The sequence below is a fragment of the Bidens hawaiensis genome, unplaced genomic scaffold (assembly GCF_021521415.1).
Source record: "Bidens hawaiensis isolate Kalapana, Puna unplaced genomic scaffold, B.hawaiensis_p1.1 tig00012010_1, whole genome shotgun sequence".
Classification (NCBI taxonomy): Eukaryota; Viridiplantae; Streptophyta; class Magnoliopsida; order Asterales; family Asteraceae; genus Bidens; species Bidens hawaiensis.
The window spans coordinates 19,706-42,144 of NW_027491964.1; the positions used below are offsets into that span (position 1 = coordinate 19,706).

At 35.8% G+C, this 22,439-nt stretch overlaps 3 protein-coding genes and 1 pseudogene across 6 annotated transcripts; 2 read left to right on the forward strand and 2 right to left on the reverse strand.

Moving 5' to 3' along the window:
- Nucleotides 1–2,245: 2,245 nt before the first annotated feature.
- On the forward strand, nt 2,246–4,551 carry LOC143539714 (uncharacterized). Of its 3 annotated transcripts, none has more exons than XM_077032944.1 (3): nt 2,246–3,179; nt 3,308–3,477; nt 4,368–4,551. In XM_077032944.1, the coding sequence occupies exon 1, from the start codon at nt 2,300–2,302 to the stop codon at nt 3,098–3,100; it is 801 nt and encodes a 266-aa protein (XP_076889059.1). In that variant the 5' UTR covers nt 2,246–2,299; the 3' UTR covers nt 3,101–3,179; nt 3,308–3,477; nt 4,368–4,551. The 3 variants fall into 3 exon arrangements, with proteins under 3 accessions (XP_076889059.1, XP_076889060.1, XP_076889058.1); XM_077032945.1 differs by having other exon boundaries at nt 2,246–3,154; XM_077032943.1 differs by having other exon boundaries at nt 2,246–3,477.
- LOC143539715 (peroxidase 73-like) lies at nt 4,210–6,631 on the reverse strand. The gene is made up of 3 exons (XM_077032946.1): nt 6,112–6,631; nt 5,436–5,601; nt 4,210–4,760 (listed from the first exon to the last, which is right to left on the reverse strand). The coding sequence occupies exons 1-3, from the start codon at nt 6,526–6,528 to the stop codon at nt 4,354–4,356; spliced, it is 990 nt and encodes a 329-aa protein (XP_076889061.1). The 5' UTR covers nt 6,529–6,631; the 3' UTR covers nt 4,210–4,353.
- Nucleotides 6,632–9,232: 2,601 nt separating this feature from the next.
- On the forward strand, nt 9,233–11,049 carry LOC143539718 (uncharacterized). Its single transcript, XM_077032947.1, has 3 exons — nt 9,233–9,389; nt 10,426–10,613; nt 10,784–11,049. The coding sequence occupies exons 2-3, from the start codon at nt 10,443–10,445 to the stop codon at nt 10,853–10,855; spliced, it is 243 nt and encodes an 80-aa protein (XP_076889062.1). The 5' UTR covers nt 9,233–9,389; nt 10,426–10,442; the 3' UTR covers nt 10,856–11,049.
- A 459-nt stretch (nt 11,050–11,508) lies between these two features.
- Nucleotides 11,509–16,270, reverse strand: LOC143539717 (BTB/POZ domain-containing protein SR1IP1-like; annotated as a pseudogene). Its single transcript, XR_013136488.1, has 5 exons — nt 16,123–16,270; nt 15,028–15,097; nt 13,990–14,538; nt 12,912–13,406; nt 11,509–12,034 (listed from the first exon to the last, which is right to left on the reverse strand). The product of XR_013136488.1 is annotated as a BTB/POZ domain-containing protein SR1IP1-like (transcript).
- Nucleotides 16,271–22,439: the final 6,169 nt, after the last annotated feature.

The following is a 22,439-nucleotide window of genomic DNA, read 5'->3' on the forward strand; positions in this document are numbered from 1 at the left end:
ATTGTTTTAGTTATTATATTAAAATTTTAAAATTTTTTAATCGAGTATCATTGTGGTTTGGGCCAATATTGTACCGTTGAAACTAGAGCTAAATTGTCTGGCCCATTGATGTATCAAATGGGCTGCCGTAGGAAATTTATTGATGACCACAGTCACACACTCACACTAGTGACATTTCATTCTATGTTAATAATGATATAAAATTATAAACTTATAAAGATGTAATCTGAAAACTTTGAGGTTGATACCAATAAAGGATATTCTAGTAATTATAGGATCCTTAGTTTTATTGTTTGTATAATAATTTCATCTCCATAAATAAGCTGGCTGGTATGGATGAAGAGCTAGCTCATTCAAGTGACGCTGCTGGACCCAAGATCAAGGAGGTCAACTAAGTGTTGTGTTGGTGTTGGTTGGTTTTATCTGTTTTTTATGGTTTATTTTGTTTGAGCAAGTGTGCTCGTGATACATTGTCATGTTAGTTGGCCCTGTTTTTATGGGGTGAATTTTGTTTGGATTTATTCTCTTTGGATTTTATGAATTTTCTCTTTATGTTAATTACGAGAGATCCGATAATTACGAGAATATCTTTTAACCAACGCCCTATTTGACCGTCTCAAGTTACTATAACCATGTTATATTATTGTGTTCATTTATTTTTGTTTACGTATGATATACATTTATTTGTGTGGTTTGCTTACTTAGACTATCAATTGATTCCTAACAATAAACTAGTGTAGAGATAGGGTCCTAGACTCGACCGTCCACACCATCAAGGGAAGTACAACATAACCATGGATAAGGTCCGCAAGACAGCCCCATTCACCCGCTGACCTCTCCCCACCATTTGCAGATTCAACACATCACGGGAAGCCCACGAGCGTTCTCCGCTAAGGAGACAAAAAGTGCATAACTGCTAGTTCTTAAGCCACTCATAGACTCATCGTGCAAGATTCTTTTAGTTTATGCGACAACTAGTAAGAAAGGACCACAGGTTCACGCCGAGCCTATCAACAGATGCCAACACAGTACCTCCAGATGACAACAATCACTCCTCGCCAACTCTCACGTCCAATAAAAAACCTTAAACATGCTCTTCCACAAAAATAGAAGGTTCCACTGATAGTGACATTTCAGTCAATTCTTCTCTACCTCTTCAACTATAAATACCATATTGGACCAACATTTTGGGGATTCTAACTCTCTCTAACTCTTACAATTACTTTCTAAATACTCATACTGATTGACCCGCCGGATGTTGGTTATGAGAAAATCCCGTATTTTCCTTCTTGTAACGACTTCATGTTATTCTCAGTATCAACTCGTTGTGATCAGATTAGATATAACTCCAGACTGAGATATTAAATGATATTAAATTAATTCAAACACAACTATAACCAAAACACAACTCAAGACAAGCTTGTTTTGAACCCTTAACTCCACTTACATCTTCACATGTGTCTTCTCTTCCAAAAAAACCCCAAATTCACTTTCGAGCCCTAACTTCAATCCACTCACAAATTCAGTCAATTCATACTCCAAAACTCAAATTCAGCATTGAATCAATCAGGTTAGCATACTGTTTCATCCAATTTCGTTTTCATCAGCTTCAATTCCATTCAATTCTGTTCAATTCGAGTTTCCGTGACGTAATTTGATCATTAGGTTTATTTATTTCACTTCGGATCGTCAATTGTTTGCTTGTATTGTTGTGAATTTTAACTTAATTGAATCTAGCTTACTGAATTTGTATGAATTGAGTTTTAGCTAAATTAGGGCTCAATTAATGATTTTGATGGTGAATTTAATCCAATGAGGTGTTAAAAAGCTTTGTTTGAATTGATTTTAATGTAGTTTTCGTTATTTTTTTGCTTGTACAGTTGACCTTTGCTTACTGAAGTCAAACATCAGTCAGAACTCAATAGGTATATAACTATATAGTGTATTGCACATGTTAAATATATGTTTTAAAAATGACTTGTTTAAATAACAAGTTTGTGTGTTTTTCAAAGACGTTTTATAAAAGATTATAGAACAGGACTTATGGTGTAATCATATTATTTACCAAATTAAAGCGATTTATTATGTTATTGGAGAAAGAGGCGGGAAATCAAAATCTAGATTTACCGAAACTCGACGCGTGACGTCCAATATTTAATTATGTGGCCTACAAAGCTGATGCGTGACCATTATTTTTTTTACTAGATATAGAAGATAGAAGATAAAAGGTATCTATATTTATTTTCTTTCAAAAGAGAAGATGTTTTGATGAATGTGAGACATTGAATAAAGTACCAAAATGCCAGCAGTTAGGCATTGTTCTAGAGTTGATACTTTTGAGTTTAAAGTTCAAATGGAAGGAAATCTCGGTGCACAAAAATCTGAGAAGTACTTTAATCTTCTTACGCGGTATCTGAGTTTAAAGCTTGGAAAATCGGAATTTGATAAACTCTGTATTCACTTGATCGGTAGAGATAATATCCACCTTCATAATGAACTTGTCAAGGAGATTATTGAAAACGCAGCCGTCTGCAACTCACCTCCACCAAAAAAGGTCAAACATATCAACCCGTTGACTTTCAAAGACACGAACGTTGGTCTTCAATCTCCCAGAAATGGAAGAAATCCAGATGTTTGTGAAGGAAAGTTTAAAGGTGACAAGAATCGTATGGTTGAAGTTAGTTATAGAAGAATCCCAATTACAGCTCCATTTGGAGTTAATATACACTCGAATGAAACGCGAAAAGAGTTGTTTGATGATTTGGGTTCTGGTTATGGTTATTACACAGAGATGTGTCATTACAGTGGCCAGTTATTAAGTAAAACTTCATTAGAGAACCAATTGAAGCAAAAGTTGAAATTGGATGGTTTGGATATCTCTACGGATTCTGTTAACATCTTGAATAGTGGGTTGGATTCTTATTTGAAACGGGTTATAAAACCGAGTTTGGATTTAGCTAGCTCGAGGTCGATACACGAGCACAGAAAACGGTTCACTGCCTCTTTGTTGGATTTCCAAATGGCAGTATTGACCGACCCCAATATGCTCGGAGACAATTGGTCTATACAGCTCGAGAAGATTCTAGAAGCAAAAGTGTAAATCGTGCGCGGAGGAAAATAGCAAGCTGCAAAAGTTTATGATGATAACAATTAGGTTGTATATACATCTCCATTGAAGCGTAAGCTATAACTAGTTTATAAGATTCTTGACCACTTCAAATATTCTGGTTGTTTTTAATTATTATCTGTAGTTTACTTAACTTTCTTTACTAATTGTTGGTAAATCTTTTATTCTTGTGTTGAACAGGCTATGAATATAATCATATATGGTTCCTGAATATCAATTTCAAAACAACCGCTATCTTTCTCCTCGCGTCACATTATTATGGATTTTATTGAGTTAGCTATAGACATTTAATATTGATAAAGGTTCAATCTTGCAAAGATTTACAGATTCAAGGGACAACATATGAACAGGCAAGATTCACTAGTCTTTAAATCTTTTCCTTTTTATCTGATTATCTTTTAGTTTTTGTTTTGCATAGTTGATATACATGACTTTAAGTGTTTTTATCTTCAATTTCTTGTTTTGGCAAATGTGTTTGATACACAATCAATTTATTACATAGATTAATAACATGAAAATATGAAATGCTCTTCATAGTTTTGCAACATGGTTGACCTGGCATAGGTGCGTAACTACATATTATTTAATATGTTTTAATTTTTGTTAGTCAACCATTTCTTTGGTTACCTTTGTTTCCTAACATGCTTTTTCGACTTCACATGTGAGTATGCTTGATTATTATATGCCATTGACTCTTAAAATGGTGTTTTACATTATAATTAGTTGGATTTGCTCCTTGCTATGCTGCGGGAATTTTGTATATGTATATCTACAATCTGACTTATATACCAGAAAATACTTTATTTTGAACATAACTCCGTCTTTTATTTAATTTATATCGGAATGTTGAGGAAAAAATTAAACGTAGTCTGTACTTACTACTTAGAGATTTTAAAAAGTTATTAGAGAGCAATAAATTAAGTGATAAATGAAATCTTATTAAATTATTTAAGGGGTAAAAGATGAATATTATTTATATTATAAGCCTATCAGGGATGAAACTGAAACTTAAATAAAGTAAAAAAAAGAAAAGAAAACCTAATGGGTTACAATATAAGGGATGAAACCAAAACTTAAAAAAGTGACAATTTATGATCTGTCAAGTTACTATTCATAATTTGCAAATTGTTATATATAATAATTATGTAAGTATTCCCATTTCCCATATAATAAGTAAATACAGTGTTTACTTATGTAATTAGCTCAATAATATTTGAGTATTAATATCAATTAAATGCAGAACAATCTCGCCTGATATTCCCATTCTGGCCTGTTTTGACACCGACCCGGCCCAATTTAGTCATGGCTGCAATAAATGCATTATTGAAAGCTTGTGAGCTTGAGGCCCATGAGTTGACCGTCTGCTTTGACCTCGAGTCAACAAACAGAACCTGGTCAGAGGCAAACAGTCCTTTTCCCTGCTGCAGATTCTTGAAGTACATGTTGTCAAATGTTCTTGGTGTGTTTGGATCCATGTTTATTGCTATCCTTGGGTCAACGTTCTTTGGACACTGTTGCTGCAGTTGGGCTGCATAAGTTGAGTTTAGAGTCGGGTCCACTGGGCTTTTCTTGCTGAAGTTGTATATTCTGTTTGTGAATTGGTTGCAGTGCGAGAATCCAAGCGTGTGCGCACCTAGATATGTTAATTAATATAGTTTAGATCAGGTTGTGTTGACCCGAAAACATTTTGTTTAAAAAAGGTTTCGTAATAAATAGTTAGCGTGTCAGTTACGATTACAAATTTTATAATTTAATGACATGTAGGCCTGTAAACGAACTGAACTTTCGCTAAACCGTTTGGCAGGAACTTCTTTTATTTAATAAACGAACGAACATGAACAATGATATTTGTTCATTTAGTTAAACCAACAAACATGAACACATGTCTCATTAGTTACTGCTTTTGTTAATAACAATTTAATATTTTATGGCTCATTACAATATAGTAACTTTTTAGGCTCAAAACATTGTTGTTCACATTTACTCGTAATTGGTTTTAGCTTAGTTATATACGCCCATCTATGTTTAGTTATGTTCGTTCACTTGTGACCGTGAACCGTTTGTTTGCACTATTAATGAACGAACATGAATAAGCACGTTCATTTTCTTAGCAAGCGAACACAAACAAGAAAGCCCCATTCGTCTAATTCTTCGTGTCCGATCATTTGTTGTATTAAATTCTAACCCATTTGACCCATCTTACGGTTTTACCTTTTACCTGAATTGACCCGTTCATAAATGAACAAGTCGAAATTAACACCTTCATTTTTCGGGCTCATGTTTTATCATTTTCCATTTAACATGTTACCTGAGAGCGCAATCATGTCGGCTTGGGTCAACCCGTTAGCAGCAAACATGGTATTAAGTTGATCCAAATTCATGTTTGGTTTGGGCAGCTTCCCACCAACACTAGCCGCTGTGGAATTAAGCCCGTCTAGTCTCCCCAGCTCTACTGCATACGACGGCCCGCCCGCCTGCAACCATCATTAATCCTGTATGGTCAATATCCAAACTACTTAATGTTTGTAAACCCTCGCGCTGTAAACGAGCTGAGCAGACTGAGTTAAGCCCAAGCTTGTCTAGGCTCAAGTTCGGCTCATTTACTTACGAGAGCTCAAGCTCGGCTTGTGTTGAGCTCCATTTCTATAGCTTGAGCTCTGTTTATTTATATAAATTTATAATTATTTTACACATAAATTTTTATTTATGGCATAATATATATTATTTAGTTACTTTTAGCATAATTTTATCTATAATAGTTTACTTTAAAAAAGATATTAATATAATTAATACTCTCATTTAAGATCTCGAGCCCGCTCCAGTTCGATAAGTGAACAGCTGGCTCGGGCTTGTTTATTAAACAACTTATTGTTAGGCTCGAGCTCCCAAAGCTCATTTAAGCTCGTCTCGATTCAAGTAGTTCACGAGCGGCTTGACTCGTTTACACCCATAATAAGCCCGCGTGAAACAAAATCAGTTAGTACCATCACAACAACATCCCGTGTAGCCAATGCGAGTATATCCGCACACGAAACCTTGTTTCTACAACCCAAGACCGCATCAACCGCAATTTTAGCTTTGATAACCGTGTCAAACCCGTCTCCAGCCAATGACAAGTTATCCGGATGGTCTTTCTCCGCAGTGTTGGACCCGCTAGATGCTACCATAACCGAAGCATCACACCCCTTAACGAAGCAATCGTGGAAGAATAAACGAAGAGTTCCCGGGATGGTGACAAATGTTTGTTGAACCTTAGCTTTAACCGCATTGCGAACGATCGTTTCCACATTCGGGCAAATGTTTGCATAGTAGTTTTGTTTGAGTTGAGCAAAAGCTAAGTTTGGGAAAATGATGAGAAGTGAAAAGAGAGCTATTACTTGAATAGTAGTAACCCGACCCATTATGAAAGTGTATGTGTTTGCAAGATGATGGTGTATAGTAAGCCTTATTATATAAAGAAGGCAAAAACCAGCTTTTATGTTATTTTTATTTGTTTATAAATTTATTTATTTTCTGTGTTTTGACTTTTGGGATGGATATGCATTTGTTAAATTGTTTTTTTTTATTTTATCATTCACGTTATCAAAAACTAACGAAATCTAACCCTATTGGTGTAAAGCTTGTTGGCGGCCAATAAGTCGAAACTTGGGATTGTTGTATATATTCAACGTTTGTTTTAGCGTCGGCCAATAAGACAAAGTTTGGATTATTGAAACCAATGTCCCTGAAAAAGAAGTTTTTCATGTGTTTTGACTTTTGGGAAAGATATGCATTTGTTAAATTGTTTTCTTAAGGGTTGTTGTGTACTTAAATTTGATTTATTGTATGATTGAAATGTGGTGGAAACTAATTAAAGTGGTGGGCTAGCACTAAGTTTCTTGAGCATTGAGAATAAATCTTTGATGTTTATTTAAATAATATTTATTTATTTGTATATGTATGTTACGTGATAATGTGATATGATGGGGTTGTGGAGGACTAAATCCAACATATATTAGGCGTGAAGATATGTCGGTAGGTTGTGGCTAAAAGTCGAATTTATGTTTTGGATTTTAGATTTTTATAACTGGTTCGCCTTGGTTATATAAATAGTTCGTTTTGAGAAAGATGGTTTGGTTAAGAATAGGTCGGGTGGGTCTAGTTTGTCTTGAAAAGATTTGTGTAGGTTCAAGATTTAGCTATGCATGTTTTGTAAACGTTCCTTGGTGGCTTTGTTGGGTTTTCTTGGTCCTCGGGCTAGTGTCTTACTAGACCCGAGTCGGATGTATGGTGTGTTTTTAATAAAATTTTAATTTTGTTGGTCGTTCATAAAAAAAAACGGCTACTTTTTACATAGGCGGAGTTAAGAGAATTTTAATAAATTATATCCTATGAAATAATATAACAAAAAATTAGTGATCGTTTACGGATAATAAGCAACGGCTAATATGTTACTAACAAATGTTATTAGTTGGGAATTATGTGTTAGCGAATTTAATTTAATGGAACTTGTTAGTTGAGTTTCATTGGATTACTTTCGAACTTTATAAGTTTCAGATACCCATTACCAATCCACCAACACTATAATGTGACAACATTGGATCTGCATATTTGACAGCCAATCTCGACGCTATAATTTGACAATATTGTTTCATCTCTCACGTACTTTTAATATGTATAAATCAATCTAACTCATATGATATTAAACTATCGTACAACTTCGAGGAGACGAAAAACCATAACTTTTTGTTTGTTATAACTAGTTATTTACTTGATTGATTTTTAAATATAATTCATGTACTTCTCAAAATATATAATGTTTCTTCTAAAATAAATTTGTCTTATGAATAATATTTCATCCAAGTTTAATTTCTTTATCAGTTGGTAACAGTTGCAAGAGCTTTTGTCAAAATCAATTTCATTCCAAGTCTTCCTGCTATTTTTCTATTAAAAAATATTTAGTCAAATTATATTATATAGTTCAAAATTACAAATGCTATATCCAATTGAGCGGATGTTCTTACTTGGACGCATGAACATACAACTTCTTGTAATATGACGTCTATTTATATATGTGAAAATATATTTTAATTAATATTTCATATGACGGAATGTCAATGCAGATTCTTTAATCGGTTTGAAAGAGAGACGGTGGTAAACGGATGCTTTATGAGAGGTGGAGGAAAAATGAGTGTCCGTAAAATTTGTGACGTGAAGTAGAGAGAAAAGCCACATTTCTTCGTTCGGTGTGAATGTTCTCTTTTGTTATAGTGAGTGGACTAAACAATTAAACCTGTGTTAATTTATTGTGTGTTGAAAGAACAATTCATTCATAACTTTTATATACTTTTAACATGAAAGCTTATAAAACTAAACAAGAGGATAAAATATAAATTAATGTTATTATCTTATAACAATGTTATACTTGACTTTCACTAGAATTCTCCATGATAATAACTGTTTATGAAATTGGAGAAATACATTAGTGAAGTCTAGTATAAACCAAATGTAAACAGAATGTAAATTATATAATAATTATGCTACAGATACTGTTTTTGACAACATAAGTAAAAGTTAGTCTAGTATATGATAGCTTGAATTATTATTATTTATGGAAAGACGACTTTTGCATGTTACCACACTCTCCAAATATAAAGAGCCACATTGTCCCATTCTAACAAGACTATGTTGTTTTAACCGGAACCATGTTGTCTTCAGGGTTTGGCTTGGGTGTTTCCCCGGGAAACCATAACCGTCGGCTGCCATTTGGCAGTCGACGTCGTAATTCTTCACAAGGCCAAAAACCCGGGTGAGCTCGGGATTTGAACCAACAATATTACACAAGGCCAAATTATATTGTCTTAAATGGACTCATGTTGGCTTTAGAGTTTAGCTTGGATGTTTCTCTGGGAAACAATACCGTCAGTTGTCACTTGACAGTCGACAATGTAATTCTTCACAAAGCCGAAAACCCGAGTGAGCTCGGGATTCGAACTAACAATCTTACACAAGGCCTAGATCAAATTCATCATTGCTTTAATCCACTAAAAGTGTCACAAATGAGAATCGGACTTAGATCTTCACCGAAGACTCCTATCGTCTTTGACTTTGTTAAAAAATTATTATACAAAAAAAAATACAATTATTGTAGTTAATGCTAATTTGAAGGTCCAATTATGAACTTTCCAGATTAATAAAATAATCTCTACCAAAAATACCCCTCAGCTCCATCTCATATCCACCATTCGCCGCCGACGATATTCGCCGTAAGGTTCAGGTCTTCGTAAGCACTTACTTTATTATTCATTTTAAAATGTTTTTATTCAAGTTAAATTAGGTTAGATGTAATCATGTATGTTATTGTTACGATTCACCGTTGTATTATTTCTGTATCGAATTGATGCGTAATTCGTTAATTTTTGTTTAGATTCATTTTTTTACGGTATTAGGGTTTCAGTGAAGTTTAAATCGGTACTAATGTGTTTGAATTATATTAGCTTGAAAATGATTGCTAAATACAATCATTTATAGATTTCTAATGAGCATTTGATACTGGAGTTGCTAAATGTTTATATTGTATATATATATATATACACTTCAAGGTTTTTCAGAATTTGACTTATGTTTGTGTAATTTTGATCATAGTCTAGGCGCCAAGGTTGAATCTTGAGCCTAGGCGCGAGGGCTCGAGATAAGCACGACGCATAGCATAAGCATACCATTGGGGGGGGGGGGTTATGTTTGATTAGAGTGGGGCTGTTCAAAAAGCTCGTGGCTCGCTCGATAAAAGCTCAAATAAAACTAGCTAAAAAAACTTGATTTGAAACAGCCTAGCTGAGTTGGATCATTTTGGTAACCGAGCCGAACTCGACCCAAGCTCTGCTCGGGTTATGGCTCAGCTCATTGGCTCAATCTTAGGTTTGTTTAATTTCAAAATCGAGCTCGAGCCTAGCTGAGCTGCCTCATTTAATTTCGAGCTCGACTCGTGAACAACTCTAGTTTAGAGGCTCGTAAATGCTGGTTTCAAAACTTGGCTGAATTCTTGCTCAAAGGTCGATGGATCGCCTGGATGGCAGCGAGGCACTTTCCCTGCGCTTGAGGGCGTAGGCGCACGTCTAAAGGGCTTTTGACAACATAGGTTTCGATGAACTAGCTGTAGAATCTAGGATTCCGAAACGTATTCATGTTTGGAAATAATGTATATAAGTATGCAGTATGTCTTTGTAGAACCTGTTGAAACTTGAATGCTCAACTGTCACAGTTTTTAATGGTTTTTTATTGATATTCAAATAAAGTCTTGTTATTTGATCATTTTGTAGATTATACTTAAAATAAAATGGGCAAAAAATCTGGTGAGTTGCACATAAACGCAAAGAAGTTTGGAGGTCTTGCAAAACCATGTATGAAGGATATGATGGGTTATCTTGGCTGTTTATCCCTTAATCACAACAGTGATGACAAATGCATCCGTCAACGCCAACAACTCGCTGCGTGCATGGACACTCAGGTACAAATTACCTATTTACCCTTTCTTTTGACTCAAGAACTGTTTTTGGTCATTTTATCCTTTGGTTTCTTAAAAGATAAACGTTTTGATTCTTTAAACTTTAAACTTTAAACAACAAATGCAACATTCTTTATTTTGTATTTGATTTTCTCGTGATTATCGTTTTGCAGTCAGGCAAAAAAAGAAAGCCATGGGCAACCCTTAATTACCACTTGCAGAGGTTGAACCGAGGAAGAAAGTAGTTATGACGTATTATCTAAAGCACTGGTTGCAAATTTGTCAGGCATGTTGGACAAGTCTTTATGCTCTAGGTAGTAATTTTGACAATGATCATAAATGAGCCTGTGATTTTGCATGTTTAGACATATAAACCATATTATGTTTATTGATCCTATGAAGCAGAAGAGAGAATGCATCTAGTATTTTTCAGATTAAACCATGTTCAGTGACCTTTTTAAGGGGTTGTTTATTAAAACTATTTGTTAGCTTATTGCTATTTGATAGCTCGTGAAAAGTACTCTTTCGATAATATATGAGCTAAATAACCGAGTTGTGTTTAATCCGCACTATAAGGGTTAAAACCATATTAATTAAAGGGTCGGTTGCAGTTTTGTATTACTACATAGTGTGTATATTGACTATAGTCAAGATGATGATTTTGAATGTATTGAGTTTTTTAAAAATTATATATGTTTTTTTTTTTATATTTTTCGTCACCATTTATACTTTGATACTATTTCTAAGACCATGTTTACAACAATCATCCACTCTGTATTTTATTTATAACTGATAATCAACAACCATACATACAACTTGAACCATGTATACAAATAACAAAACCACCTTCTTACATCTTTATCTTTATCACATAGAAATAGTATAAACAACAAAAAAAATCAATTATCAAGCTACCGAATGCCTTCGATCTTTATCTGGTTTATTCCTGCCTCGTGTACTCGAAGGCAAAAACCCGTCAGCGTGAAGAAAAGGTGTAATCCTTCCAAGTTTTTTCGTCACCGAACTTATTATCGACTTCTTAGGCAATGGGGGCTTACCAGCAGTAGGTACTTTTGGACTGTTGACTTTTGGTTTATTGGCGGTTGACTTTTCGATCTCTTGTAATCGTGTTTTCAGCTTCAAAAGTTCAAACTTTAGTTCTTGGTTTTCTTTCTTAAGCGCGAGATTTCATCGGATACTGATTTTTGAGTGTCGAGGGTCTGTTGTGTGGTTACATGATTAGATATCGGGTTGTTGTCTAGCTCACGTAGCCGTTGTTGTTCGTAGTAAAGGACTTGAACCACGGTTTGAACTAGGAGCCTTTCGTTTTGGGATGCGTGGGCTCGGGCTTCACGGGATAGCTTTTGACAGTCCATCATACTGCAAACTTTCTTTCGGTCCATGTCGGTAATAGCTGGATGAGCCTGAAAGATTTGAATATAATCGGACCATTAGTATACATTCTTCTTTTATTATCACGGATTGTTCAAAAAGCTCACAGCTCGCTTTAAATTGGCTCTTTTTGTAAATAGACTGAGCCCGAGCCAAGGCCAGCTCGGCTTGTGGCTCGCTTGTTAGCCTGTGTCAAGCCTATAACTTAAAGCCGTATGGCATTTTTAATGAGAAAAAAAGTATTGAAATTTTTTACTTTTTTTACATTCTAGCTTGGCTCCTTTAGAAGTAAAGCCACAAATGTTTTTTATTTTTTATTTTTTTTATTGAACAACTAAAGCCACAATGTTAATATATTTAAGTTACAACCCAAATTTTAGTATGTATAAATTATGCATTTTGTAGTTTATAAATTCAGCATTATATGTATGTTACAAATAATATTTTTTAGTCTATACATATCAATATGTGTAATATCAATGTGTAAAAAATTACAAAGTTTTAAAAATTTTATATTTAAAAAATAAACGAGCTTCGATGAGCCGTGAGCTGGCTCGAGCTTTTGACAAGCCTGAGTCCTAGCTCATCATTTCATCTCGTTAACATAAACGGGCTGAACCGAAACACATTTTATCTCGTTAACATAAAAGAGCTTTTGAGATGGGCTCAGCTCGGCTTGTTTAAAGCCTTACTTATTATACGGCCCGAAAATTTTTCCCATTTATATATTATGGTTGATTCATGTTTTACCTCTAACGGGTCAAATAAAAATATGCTAAATAGTAAACGAGTCAAACGGGTCGAACGGGCTGAAAGACAGTAAGACACACACTGTACTTTTAATGCATAGGTCCTCCTGAATAACAATATCATCACTGAAATAATACAATATAAATATAGAAATCATACCTTCAAGTAAATATCAATAGCTCTATACATTCCATCCTCTGTCACCCGAACCTCCACCGGTATATATTCTGCAAAACTTATAAACTTTGAAACCAACAAGTTCCGATCCGAAGCTATTTTCGCAAGAAAGTCCTCCAGTAATACCCCAACATTCTCGTTATCACCCGAATCCTTAGAATAATATTCAAAATAATTCATCATGATTTGTTGAACTGTATCAACATCAAACAATGTGTCACCATCAAAGCAATATGTAGGAATTAATATATCATCTAAAACCGCCTGCCCAAGCTGCAAGCCCATTCTTTTCTCTAAATCTAGTCTGCATACAACCGTTGTGTTTAAATATTTGGCCGCCCGGAGCAGCATTGAAAGAAAGCTTATTGATATTGCATTCTTTTCCCGCGGTAACAAGCCGACTATTGTCTCTAGAACAATTCTCTTCTCGTGTTCTTGTTTCGGGTCAAGATTTTTCTTTGACTTTCCATGGATTTCCTGTTTGATTAGTGAAAGTTTGTTCAAGATTTGGCGGTAACTACACAAGATTAAAAAGGGTTGTTCAAAAAGTTTGTGGCTCCCTCGAGCCCGGCTTGTTAGCAAACGACCTGAGCCGAGCCAGGTAAACCGAGTCCAAGCCGAGGTAAGCTAGCTCATAAAAAATTAAAGCTCAAGTTTTAATATATAAATTGTAAGCGGAATTTATATATATAAAAAATATAAATTTTGTAGTTTATTAATTATGCATTATCGTATGTTAAAAATATTACTTTTTTTCTTCATATATATATATCAATATGTGTAAAAAAACAAATTTTTTTTTTCTAAAATAAGCGATCTGGCTCGAGCATAACAGTTTTCAGCTCATTAAAAAGAAACAAGCCAATCAGGCTCGGCTCGGTTTGTAAATGAGCTGAGCCCAAGTCCAACCTGGCTCAACTCGGCTTGTCTTAACTCGTTTATAGCCTTAGGTTGGACAACGGGTCAAAACATGTTTAGGCTGAAACATGTCACTTTTAGTAGACGGGTCAAAAGTCTCAAATCCATTGAAACCAATCTACATACAAGCAAGGGATCTTACCAAACCTCTAAGGCATTTTTGGGCATAAAGCATTAGGATCGGGCCGAGTGCAAACTGTTTAAATCCCCTTGAAACTAAAGCAAGAAGAACCCTTTTAAATATATCGATTCTAAGCCCGATCAAATCTTCAGCCCACCAGTCAACAACATAAACTTGACTTTCTTCAGTCACCATACACGCGATAGTGTCTACACATCTATCAATCAAATTGACCTTTTCAGATATCGGTAATAGATTACCCGATGACTGTAAAATGGAAGCTGCAGCAGATATACTATTAAGCCCGATTTCATTTAAATAGGCCTCGGTTATTTTAACTAAATTTTCAGCTGCATATTCTTCTGTCATTTCAAGATATTCTGCCACACATCGTGCCGCTGCAACGTTTTCGGTTGATAATTCTAAATGTGATTCGTAACAGAACTTTGCAGCAAGTTCAAATCCTTCGGGCCCGCCTGGGATATCGGGGATTTTGATTATAGAAATATCAGCATTTTTGGTGTCTGATAAGAGTTTCTTTATATAACCACACTTTGAGACTAAAGCAAACTGCAGCGAAATTTAAAAATGTTGTGTTTCAACACAAATCTGAATCATTATATATAAAAAAAAGGTGATTATAAGTTATAACCAGGCCTTTAAACGAGCTAAATGTTCAGTAAACCGTTCAGTGGGAAATTTGTTTTCAATTATTTAATAAACGAAAACGCATGTCTAGTTCGTTTTTATGTCTGTGAACGTTTGTTTATGTTTGTTTGTTTACGTTAATTTATACTCATTACTCATTAGTATACTTTTGTATAATTTTGTTCGTTAATACATATTGTTGTTCATATATAAAATTTAATTGATTTTAGCTTAGGTATGTCCGTTTGTTTACGTTTGTGAATGCTTCGTTTACACTTTCATTGAACGAACATAAACAAACACGGACAGGAAAACTTTGTTCATGTTCGATCGTTTTTCCAGTTGAACAACACGTTTGGTTCATTTACACGCCTGGTTATAACAATTAACAAGAGAATGTGAAAAGAGTACCCGGTGTATTGGAAAAGAAACACTTCCTATACAAACAATAATATCACTGGGGATGTCTTGAGATGAAATCCTGCGAATATTGGAAAGATCGTTAAGATTTTTTTAAACGGGCAACATGTTTAATTGGATTTAACTTCGTTCACTTACGTCCATTTATGTTCATTAACTTATGTTTGATTAATACGTTTGTTTATATATTCTTTAAAATATTTAGTCCTATTACAATTTAGTCTAATTTAGTTTTTTTTAAGCCCTGCTTGCGGTGCGCACATATGATGTATATATGTGTGAACCCTCGGGTGGGCAAAAGTGAAATTGCACTAATTTTGACGTTATTTTACTAATCTCGTGAAAATAACGTTAAAAGTGACGGACGGTTAATCAGGCATCATGTAGTGGCGTTGATAGCCGAAAGACAAGGGTACATGCACCGATCAGCCGGTGTCCCGATGATTGAGTGCTATGTGCCTTATGTCCAAGGCTTGATGCAAAACTACTATCGAGCCGGGGGTCTCACCGGAAGCAGCCTCTCTATCCTTATGGGGTAGAGGTAAGGCTGTCTACATCTTACCCTCCTCAGACCCTACCATAGCTTTGCTATTGGTGGGATATACTGAGTACGATGATGATGATGATGATGATGATATTGATATTCACGTTTACTTTTAATTGCTGTTCGCACAGTTATGTTCATTCATCTTGTTCAGTTATGTTTGTTCGATTACAGCCATGTGCTGTTTGTTTATGCCATTAACAAACAAACACGCTTATTTTCTTAACGAACAAACACGAACATGAAAACCTTGTTCGCTTTAACTGTTTGTGTTTGATCATTTGTTCAGTTAAAGCTAAACAATCGAGCACCAATATACCCCGTCCACGTTCGTTTAGTTCATTTCTTAATTTACAAAAAGTGAGAAACAAGAAACCTTAAACTTGTCTTTGGGCCTGCTGGGCTAAACACAAATAAACTCTAGTATTAAACTAACAATATCTATCTTCCATACTAGATTCTTACTATATTTACTTATTTTGTAAGTAGATAAATATTATAAAGCAATTTAAACTATAAAATAAAGAAAATTGAAAGCAAACCATTCACTAATTCTCTTCATGGCATCAGAATTAAGCTCTTTTTTTGTAGCAGGCATATGAAGTGTTATCGGTAAGTCAACTCCTTCTTGATGAACATCCACCATGGTGAATATTATTATTATTTGGCACCTTAAACAAGCTCAAAAACCTTAAAAGAATGCATAATATTAATGCAAGTTATTGATGTTTTTGAATGAAAACAACTTGTGTAGTATGTACTTCATAGATCATATAATAGCCATAAATGGGATTAATAATAGGCCAAAAATGAAGCATTATGTAGCTTATCATGAAGTTTGTAAGGTTAATTTTATGGTATTTGAAGAGGTAGGTCCCAGCAGAGCCCAGTTGGACCCGCAAGACTCACCTCAAACAGAGACGTCTGCGCAGTCGGACCCGCAAGACTCACCTCAGAGGGACGTCTGCGCGGTTGGACCCGCAAGACTCACCTTAGAGGGACGTCTGCGCAAAGACCAACTGGATCTGCAGGACCCACCATGCTCAGAGACGCGACGTCCTTACGCGCAGTACGCAAGCTGCTCTCGCAGGAAACGCCTCCCAATGGTCGACGTACTCCGCCTGTTCCCGCAGCTACGGATACCAGCCATCAGGGAAGGCAACCAGCACAACAAGGCTACACGCACAAGGCATTAACTCTCAAATAATTCAGTAATGTCACCTGAAGAAGGAATGAGCAAGCCGGGAACACTCCCGCCCAAAGCCGGGAATACTCCCGCCCAAATGAGCCAGTCCGTACGATACTGGAGGATCTTTTGTACTGTACCTGCCAAGGTATGGACAAAAGATCTGACCAAAGCTACGACAGCTCACTGACAACAGTACGACGGGCAGCACGCTCTAGTACTTAAAGTCACTATCAGCCGCTGCCTACTCACCAACCCCTGTCGGGGCACGTCCATAGCCTGCAGTTGGTGGAAAAGGAATAGTACACAGCCGGCCTGGTCACTATCAGCCGCTGCCTACCCACCAACCATCAGCATGGCAGGTGCGTAGCCCACAGTTGGTAGAACAGGAATACTATTCAGCCGGCTGTACCTGCTTGGAAACCTACCTTCGGCTATAAATACTCCAACACCTTGGAATGGTAGGATCACATTATCTTATGATCTTATATCTTCATATATTATCTGATATCTGCTCTAGTCATTTCTCTTAATATACACTTATATTCAAGAGCAATCTAGTCTGATTCTCACGCCGGAGGGTGGTCACAAGGAGGTACCCCCCCTTCTCAGTGACGAGCTCACGGTGTCTGTTTTGCAAGTCATCAGAAGAACAACCATCTTTGCCGGACCTAACCCTCGTGGGAAACATCTATTTAACCCCCAGATTATTCGTAATCTGCCCGGGGTCGATTAGTGTTTCTTCAGTATGTGTGTGTGGTGGAGGTGTGAATGGTTTTGGACAGTTTGACAAAGATTGGAACATGCCAACTTGGCAGTTTTCGTTCAGCCATTTTATCAACTAACAACCACATAACAGGCATCTTTTTATACAGTGAATTAAACATGTTCGCGATTGCGGATTGTGAGTCTGATTGGTTAAGACTGTGTCTAGACAGACTAGACTTACACCTGTAAATGAACTGAACAAACACAAACGGGGGCATGTTTACTTTTTTTTAATATAAAACAACCAGTAAATAGACACACACACACAATGGCGTAGCTTAGTTGGGGCCAAGGGTGGCCCCGGCTGTAACACCCCTGGCAAACACAACATCGTCCCACTCTTAGGCAAATCCCACATCGGCCGTGGACAAAAGTAAATGTCCTGTCTCTTCAATCACCAACGCGTTTTGGGATTAGTTGGCTGTGGAGAACATGAAAACTCCATGGTTAAGCGTGCTTAGGTGGAAGTAGTACTAGGATGGGTGACCACCTGGGAAGTCTCTACCTGGGCAACAAAAAACAAAGCCGTGAGTTCCCAGATGGGCAACCCATCGTGGGCAAAGCGGACAATATTGGTTGTACGAGAGGCCGGGATGTTACACCGGCCCCCTCCGTTTTTTCGTTTGGTGGTGTAAATTTATCATTTTTCGGCCAAAAATTTTTATACATAGTGTAAATTTACCCGTTTTCGACCGAATTTTTGAGCCCGTCGCCCTCTGTTTTTCGCTCGGTAGGGTAAATTTATCATTTTTCGGCCGAAAATTTTATACATAGTGTAAATTTATCCGTTTTCGACCGAATTTCCCCCTCTATTTTTCGCTTGGTAGGGTAAATTTATCATTTTTCAGCCGAAAATTTTTATACATAGTGTAAATTTACCCGTTTCCGACCGAAATTTTGAGTCCGACCTCTCCGTTTTTATGCTCGGTAGTGTATATATATCTTTTTTCGGCCGAAAATTTTTATACATAGTGTAAATTTACCCGTTTCCGACCGAAATTTTGAGCTCGCCCCCCCTAGTTTATGAGTTTATACATATTGAGTCTGCCCCCCTCGAATGTATGTCCAAGCTTAGCCACTGCACAAACACACACACACACACACGTATATGTATATAACTTCAACGAGCCACTTTTATGTTTATATTTATATAAATATACCTACTTATGCATTTATTAAAATTTAAACGAACTTCCCGCTGAACAATTCATGAATGTTTGGTCGTTTACAGGCCTATGTGTAGTATGGTGGCGCCTTCTTCGTTATGTTGGTGACCGTGGAGAGGGCAAGGAGAGCATGAGTTTACCTACTTTCACCAACATGCACATACAATTTATTTTTATACAGAATTACAGATTTTGTCCTTTAAACATATGTAATTTATGAATAAGGTCCTTTAAAAAGTTTAGTTGCAGGCGGTGTCCTTTACATGACATGTTTATTTGATTTCGTCATTTTGAATAACTGGCATACAAAACCTCCGTTAAGTCTTGGCATGTGAGGGCATTTAAGTCTTTTTACGCATTCTATTTAAGTATTTATAATTAAAAAACAAATTAAATATATTATTAGAAAAAGAAACTAAATAAAATATGTTAAACAAAAACCCCGTTAAGTCTTGGCATATTTGGATTTGACCGAGTTTTTGGATAACAAAAAACGACAAAAAACAAAATTTTAAAGGACATCATCCATAAATCGCATATATTTAAATAACAAAATTTGTAATTATGTCTTATTTTTTTAATCTTGTCTTTTATTTAATTTACTAGTTAAAGTTAAACCATTACACATAAAAGTCAGTGAGAGAGCCGTCTGACAACGTGCCACTGTGTCAGTGACGTGACGGTCATTTTTTCACTTTTTAGTTGAACTACTATACATGGTCTAATAACGTTGAGAATTGTGGGTGATAATTGTTGTTGATGATTCTTGGCCACACTAATGAGTCAAGAATGGTGAGTTGAAAATTGGAATGTAGTGTAAAGGTGATTGGAGATATTGGTCCCGGGTAGTAGTGGTAATGGCAATTCTACATGATTTTATTCCAAATTAATAATTATATTTACATAACTAAAATGATATATGATGATTCACAAACATTCTTTATTGACAAAATTACAAATGAACACATATGAAAATTTGTTTTGTTATGTATTCATACTTTTTTTTGTTGATACATACAAATATACAATATGTAATTTGTACCAACTCTATACCATGTCCAATGACGTGTATATGTCGGATGAATAAAATCCTCATTGAATTGTATTTTTTGCAGTAATCTTTGTTCTCTATAAATTGATATACAACAAGCTTGAGAACAAGTGTCACTTGCTAATTATAACATTTGAGATCTCGTGTTTTGAAAGGTTTTTTATTTTGTAACACCTGCAAAAATATATTTTACGATATTATAAACCACACATCTTTCCAAAAGACATCCCCACATGATAAAAAAAAAATACCCAATTATATATCTTTAAAACTACATAAAAATACAATAAAGAAATAAATGTTAGTTCAAATAATTAATTGGGTAACACATTAACAAAACTATATAAAAATCCTAAACTTAAAAAAAAAACTAAATCAAACAAACTCAAATTATCAATTAATGTTGAGGTGTGTTGTTGATTGTTAGTTAAGGTGTTGTTAGTGTGTAAACAACTTGTGTCGTTGGTGAATTACATGAGATTGACTTGTTACAAGTGAATCAAATCGAGTTTAAATGAGCATGGACTCTATTTAGGCGGTCGTTTTCTTGACATGGTGGGTGCTTTGGAGATATAGGAACTCTTCCATCTTTCAACCATCCAAGCTAAGGAACGGAGAGATTTTTGACTTTATTTTACATTATTCGTATTTATGGTATGCTCATAGAAACCATAAAGTTTATTTTCTTGGGACGAGTGGTTAAAATACTCTTTCCTCTTGATATAAGTTTTTATCGACTTCTTTTCGAACTCAACGTTTTTTATTATAACCTCGCCGTTCTAAAAAATGAGCATGGACTTGAGCTTATATTGGGGCTATTAATCGAATCATTTCAAGGTTAATCAATGAATTTGAGCTTAATTAGGCTTAGAAGCCTAAACGAACTTAAGCATGCCTATTATTTATGTAACTTCTAGCTTATATAATAAATATATATTTACATAACAACATTTATTATATACAAAATTATGATAAAAAATAATTAAAAATCTATATATGTTATAAATAAAAACTATAAACATATTAAATTTAAATATTAATAAATTTATAAATAGTAAACGAGATGAACTCAGGATTGGAAAACTATTCACATGATAGAGCACCATCTTCTAAACAAGTCGAATTCAAGCTCAAGCCTAGAGATGCACAAAATACCCAGTTCCGGGCCAGAGACCTGGCCCGGAACTGGTCCCTGCCTGTACCTGACCCGTGGGTACGACTTGGTATTGGGTTTCTCCCCAGACCTGTACTCGGAACCGGACCCAACGGAACCGGTTCTACCTTTACCCGGTCAAAACCCGATCCGACCCTGCCAAAAACCAGTAAAAATTCGAAAAACCCGGTCAAATACTCGAATATACTCAGAACCGTTTCCCACCCGACCTAGTTTTGACTTTTGTTTACCATACCCGAAACCCGCTCCTACCCAGTCGTGCACCTCTAAGGCTCTACATCTAGGGCTGTTCACGAGCTGAGCCGAACCGAGCGAAGGCTTGCTCGTTGCTTGGCTCGTTTACAACCGAACCGAACCGAAAGACTGAAATTCGAACTGAGCGAAAACCGAAATGAGCCAAAATCGAATCGAGCATTTTTCGAACGAACGTAGCGATTTCGAGCATTATTTATTTCTTTTTCATTTTAAAATTCTCAATAAAAAACAAATTTGAAGGTTGTAATATATATTTTATAAATAAATTAGTAGTTTCCAGACAAACGAGTAATATATTGTAATTTTATATTAAAAATAAGTTTGAAGTGAGATATAATGATCATTTAAACAAACTTCTAGACTTTTAGTATTCTAAAAACTTGAATCGAACAAATAAATTATAAAATTGACGGAATATGAAAATTTTAAAGGGGTCAAAATAGTTGTAAGCTTATATATATGTCTTTTATCTATAAATTTACATATTTGTTCATATATAATCATATATAAAATAAATTAAAAATATTCGAGCCGAACCGAACCGAGCAGACATTTGCTCATTGCTTGGCTCGTTTACAAACCGAACCGAGCAGAGCGGTTCGTTTTCAATCGAGCGTAAAAATGAGCGAGCAATTTTCGAGCGAGAGGTGAGCGAGTTCGAGCGACGAGCGGTGAGCGAGTTCGAGCGACGAGCGGTGAGCGAGTTCGAGCGACGAGCGGTTTGGACGGTACTAATCTAATATACATCCCAGTTGAGTTGATCCTTAGCCCACAACCCTCTTCCTCTAGGCCCAAGAAGTCAGCAACTTTAAACAACCCTGTCCAGCCCATGTATGCAACCTTTTCAAGCCATTTCATCATCTTGCACAAAAACACACACTAAAAACCTTATCCACCCCAAAACCTCAACAAAACCTCCATTATCATCATCAATGCCCCTTCAATTCCACCATTCAATTCAATCACTCAACACTCTTAAACCCTAACTCAAACCACCATGGAGTTAACATCATCATCTTCTTTATTATTCAAACCTTCATCCACCACCACCACTCATGACCTCTCATTCCAATACTCACTCTCACCATTTCCACTCAAACCCATCTTCAAAACCCAAAGATCTCCCAAACCCACTTCCCAAATCCCTCAATTCTCAATACCCACTTCCCAAATCACCAACCAAGACCAAAACCAACTCCCACAAAACAGCCCACAAAGACTCCTTAAAGAACTATCCAAACGCCAAAAACTCATCACAC

Bases quoted from the DNA above. Each gene is read 5' to 3' on its own strand.
- LOC143539715 (XM_077032946.1), bottom strand. From the start codon at position 6,528: ATGGGTCGGGTTACTACTATTCAAGTAATAGCTCTCTTTTCACTTCTC. The intron at 5,602-6,111 runs GTACTAACTGAT...TGATGGTTGCAG, and splicing joins CACGGGATGTTGTTGTGATG to GCGGGCGGGCCGTCGTATGC. The intron at 4,761-5,435 runs GTAACATGTTAA...TAACATATCTAG, and splicing joins CGACATGATTGCGCTCTCAG to GTGCGCACACGCTTGGATTC.
- LOC143539718 (XM_077032947.1), top strand. From the start codon at position 10,443: ATGGGCAAAAAATCTGGTGAGTTGCACATAAACGCAAAGAAGTTTGGA. The intron at 10,614-10,783 runs GTACAAATTACC...ATCGTTTTGCAG, and splicing joins CTGCGTGCATGGACACTCAG to TCAGGCAAAAAAAGAAAGCC.
- LOC143539714 (XM_077032943.1), top strand. From the start codon at position 2,300: ATGCCAGCAGTTAGGCATTGTTCTAGAGTTGATACTTTTGAGTTTAAA.